General features: G+C 50.4%; 1 protein-coding gene across 1 annotated transcript in view; it reads left to right on the top strand.

Moving 5' to 3' along the window:
• Positions 1-4,326, top strand: part of ZC3H12D (zinc finger CCCH-type containing 12D) — a 10,481-nt gene extending 6,155 nt beyond the window's left edge. Inside the window, exons 3-5 of the mRNA XM_009587111.1 lie at positions 452-686; positions 2,484-2,590; positions 3,299-4,326. Coding sequence (XP_009585406.1) covers positions 452-686; positions 2,484-2,590; positions 3,299-4,326 — 1,370 coding nt within the window. The remainder of the gene's footprint in view (positions 1-451; positions 687-2,483; positions 2,591-3,298) is intronic.
• The last annotated feature ends 240 nt before the right edge of the window (positions 4,327-4,566 follow it).

The following is a 4,566-nucleotide window of genomic DNA, read 5'->3' as shown; positions in this document are numbered from 1 at the left end:
CAGGAATGACAAAAAGCCAGTGTGTCCTCAGTGGCAGCGAAGGAAGTTTGTTTATTTATTTATTTTATCAGGCACATTTTATCTCCCAGTAACACTCATACCAGGGCTGGCTATGAGCCGTCTAGCATCTAGTGGGGTAAAAAGGGAACTACAGGAGTTCAGCGTATCTCTGGTGTAGAATTCAAGCTATCCTTCTATGGATAAGACTTAAAAAAGGTATTTCAAATTTTAAGATTAGATGATTTTGTAAAAGACCTAATTTTCAAGTTGCCAAATAACCACCAGATATCAGTGCATCTGAAAATCACACCGCTTTAGGTTGCCTAAAGTGCTGGAACATCCTTAGATTCCTGTAGGTTTCTAGCACGTGATTGAGACCGGGTCATTATTAATTGATTATTTTTTTGATTTTTATTTTTTCTCCTTCTATTTCTGCCAACCACACCATCAGATCAGCACATTCTTGAAGAGCTTGAAAAGCAATCGATCCTTGTGTACACCCCATCCCGGAAGGTGAAAGGCAAGAGGGTCGTTTGCTACGATGATCGCTATATAGTGAAAGTTGCTTATGAGAAAGACGGAGTCATTGTTTCCAATGACCATTACCGGGATCTCCAGAATGAAAACCCTGAGTGGAAATGGTTTATCGAGCAGCGACTACTCATGTACTCTTTTGTCAGTAACAGGTAAGAGACAGATGTTGTTAAGCAATCTTTAAACATTGTGGGCCAAGTCAGCTCCAACATCAATGCACCTCCCACCAGTAGCAGAGTACGTGAGCCTTTTTCTGAAGGGAATTTACCACAACATTTCTTATCTCATGTCTTTAGTTCCTGCTCCCTCAGCTTTGGTCTTAAACCCCCCATGTCACTGTTCAATGGACTTCTCTATTTGAAAGGCAACATTAGTGACCAGCTTTGCTTCTTTCCAACCCAAACTGGGATGTTAACCCAAGGCCTGGTATCTTTTCATTTCTGTTTCGTAGCAGGATAACAGAATTAAATCAGTGAGAGGAGACTGGCTACCTGGCAGTATTTTTAATTCCCCTACAAAGCAGAACAGCCCTTTTTCCTGTGCTTTTCTAATCATAACATTCTAGAAGAGAGACGAGAAGCTGGTCTCTCTGCCCCGTTAGCCATCCCTGTTGGGGAAGGTTTTCATTAAGGCGTTTGCCCCGTGCCTGCGAGGCTGAGCTGTATGCTCCTCAGTCTGTACGTACCAGCCTTGTCTGAGTTTCCTACTAGCAGAGGCGTTCGTCAGCAGTCAGTTTGGCTGGGGAAATGCACGTGGAGACATCCAGTGTGCACGGACGAGCGCGAGCGGAGAAGCCGCCTCACACAGCAGCACTCTCCGTGGGTCAGGATGGAGACTTGGCTCTCCCACCACCAAAATCGGGTGGGAGTGCTCGGCACCGGGTTTCAGTTTCCCTGTAACGTTGTTCACAGAGATGCAGTCGCTGAACATCAGCATGCTGTATTTCTCGAAGCTCCAGTCCATTATCTCCAACTACCACCAGGCTTCTTCCCTAGTTACTAATGGGCTACAAATATTTATATGGTATTTTCCTTCCTATTTTGTAGGGATTTCCAGATATTTTCAGAACCCTTCCCTCAGAAAGTCTAGCTGCTACTCTGAAGCTCGTTTGAATAGTTTCAGCGGGACCTTCTTGTACAGCTTTGGGAACCTCTCAAAAACCACAGCCTGGAGTTGGAGGTTTCAGTCCCATTATGCAGATGAACAAATTGCTGGTGGTGCACGGGTGGGTGCAGATGAACAAATTTCCCTTCCGTTCCCGCCCGCGACTCCCTTCGTCCCACAGAGAGTTGTTCCATGGGTGGATGCAGTGCAGATTCATTTGCAAACAAGCCCAGAGATGCTAATTAGTTTTCTTCCTGAAGCATCACGTTCAGGTACTGGCATAGAAGAATAAACAGTTTTATCTGAGCATTCTTGCAGGCCTTGTAGCAGGAAGCCTTTACTGAATCCTTGAGAAAGGCTGGCCTCGTTTATCACACCACGTGCACGATCAGCTGTAGCTCTGAATTAACTGCTGGCTTTTTAAACCTCATTCTCCTACAAGTATTTAGTAAGAGAAAAGTGAGTTTGCTGTGGAAGGGGGCTGCCGGTGAGGATCGCAGTGCTGGGACCACAGAAGAGTTTGCTGCTGCTGCTGCTGCTGCTGCTGCGAAAAAGGAAGCAACGCTGTAACGGCGGGGGCTGCCGCCCGGCCAGAGCTACGCCAAGCTGCCGTGTATTCCCAGTTGTTTTAAGTTATTAGGAAAAAACAACTACATGAAGCTGAATTATTGGCTTGGCAGGCAGGAAGGCACCGTGTCTAGTAGTGCAGCCTGGCTCACGAAGGCCAGGCTACAAAAGGATCACTAGGATTTTCTGCCCTAAACTTGTGCCACAAGCTGTGACGGCACTTCAGCTCCGAAAGCTCGAGGTAGTTTTGTAACTGCTGTGACTTTTTCCTTTTTCAGGTTTATGCCTCCTGATGATCCGTTAGGCCGGCACGGACCCACTCTTAATAACTTCCTCAGCAAAAAGCCAGTGCTTCGTGAACAAAAATGGCAGCCTTGCCCCTATGGTGGGTTCCTCTCCGTGCTGTGAACTGCCTCCCCTCTTCCTCCCACCCCTTGCTTCCCGGCGGCGCTTTCCTTCAGCTACGGGCCAGTGCCATTGCCTCATGCTGTCCTACCTGGCGCTTGTGTGGTAGGGTTTTTGGCCAGGGTGATGCTTTTTTCCCCTCCTGCTTAAGTGGCTTCAGCCTCAGCAAAGGCAGCAGCTGGTTCTGGCTCCCCCACCCTGGCCCGCGCGCAGCACCCAAACCAAGCACCGTGGCTGTGCTGACGCCCCTGCCTGCACACACTTTTCACGTTGCAGGGTGGACTTCCATTACAGCACTCAGGAAAACGCATCCAAATGCTCTTCCCCCCACAACAGCTTTCCAGTAATGTGGAGGTTTCTCAGAGGTAAATCTCTGTTCCATTTTTTAAAGCAACCTTGTGTAGTAGCCGGTCTCCCAGTCCACCGAGTGCAGCAACCGGAACGTAACTGAATTTCAGACACTTCCGAAATAGCAGAAGCTTCCTTTCCCTGCTGCTTCACCCTGCTATTTAGATCAGCAATATTTAAATCTGGGGTCAAAAGTACTGAACTGGAAAACAGCACTGCCCCTCTTCGCTGTTTGTCTTCACCCCACCCATGCAAGCGCACGGTGCTGGTGGGGAGAAGCGATGAGTTAATCAACACGGGGGCTAGCGACAACCTCGTTTGTTTTTTTTTATTCTTTCAGGTAAAAAATGCACCTATGGCAATAAATGCAAATTTTACCACCCAGAGAGACCACATCAAGCTCAGCTCTCGGTTGCTGATGAGCTCAGGGCCAAAATAAAGGTCCCGTTAAGCCTGGGGAAAGAGGAGGAGCAGCATAACCTCTCACCGTACAGGACCGGAGGAGAGCCTGCACCGCCTGACGCCGGCACAGAAACGCTGCGAGAAGCCAGTGGCTGCGGGGGAGCTTCCTGCTACCCAGGGTGGTCCCGGGGGAGCTGTCGTGAGCAGCCATCCAGCGCCTGGGCTGGCGGCCCCAGCATCGATCTGGGGCTGGGCCAGCAGTTGCTACAGCCAGTGCCTCTGCGAGACCAGCCGCTCCTGGAGAAGATGTCAGCGCTGTCCATCAGTGATGACACGTACGGTTACAATCGGTTCATACGTACCTCTCAGGACAGAGAGGTGACAGACAGCCCTCATCAGTGCGGTGACCTCAGGCACTACCCTTACCCACCATCCCATAGCTTGGACCGCACCTGCCTACCAGGACGCCCTTTCCAGCAAACGGTGCTCCCCAGGATGCGCCCAGACCACAGCTGGCCTCAGGAGTGCTGCGGCATGCAGGGGATGGGTCACAGGACCTGCTACGTCCCTGATGGTGCGCAGCACAAACAGGTCCTGGGGACTCAGCACCATGTTTTGCCGCAGTCCGCAGCTCTTGCCCCTGACAGGCTTCACTTGTACAGCGAGCATCAGTTGCAGCAGCAGCAGCACTGTTTCCCCAGCCGGCCCCCACAGCAGCCCTTTCTGTTAGACTCCAGCAACGGGCTGGGCTTCTTCCAGAAAGCCCATGCTTACCCTGATGCCTCTTACGGTGACTGCTGGCCCACCCCAGCTGCAAGGCCACCTTCTGCCCAGCAAGCAAACACACACAGGGAGCTGTGCTCCCTTTTCCCTTACGGTGAAGTGAACCACGTCATGGCTTTGTACCCTGATATCAAGGATATTGCTAGCTTGACTTTACTGATTCAAAGACACAGAAACTTGTGAAGCCTCCAGATCAAGGCTTTCCCAACAAGCACAAAGCTGAGGGCACAAAGCTGAGGCTTAACGAAGTGCTATTAAAGGGCTTTATGGCAAGTGTTACAGCTGTTCCAGGAGCACAAGTCTAAGCATCAACCAGCTATGTTGCATGGGGCATGAGGTCAAGGCAAAAGCTCCCGCTCACTGCAGAGGGATCTCATTCACCTCCCATGGAAGGGAATGGGAGGGCTCAGGGTAACTGGGCTG

The sequence above is a fragment of the Fulmarus glacialis genome, unplaced genomic scaffold, assembly GCF_000690835.1.
Source record: "Fulmarus glacialis isolate BGI_N327 unplaced genomic scaffold, ASM69083v1 scaffold25151, whole genome shotgun sequence".
Lineage (NCBI taxonomy): Eukaryota > Metazoa > Chordata > Aves > Procellariiformes > Procellariidae > Fulmarus > Fulmarus glacialis.
This window is presented reverse-complemented; position numbering and strand designations above follow the sequence as displayed.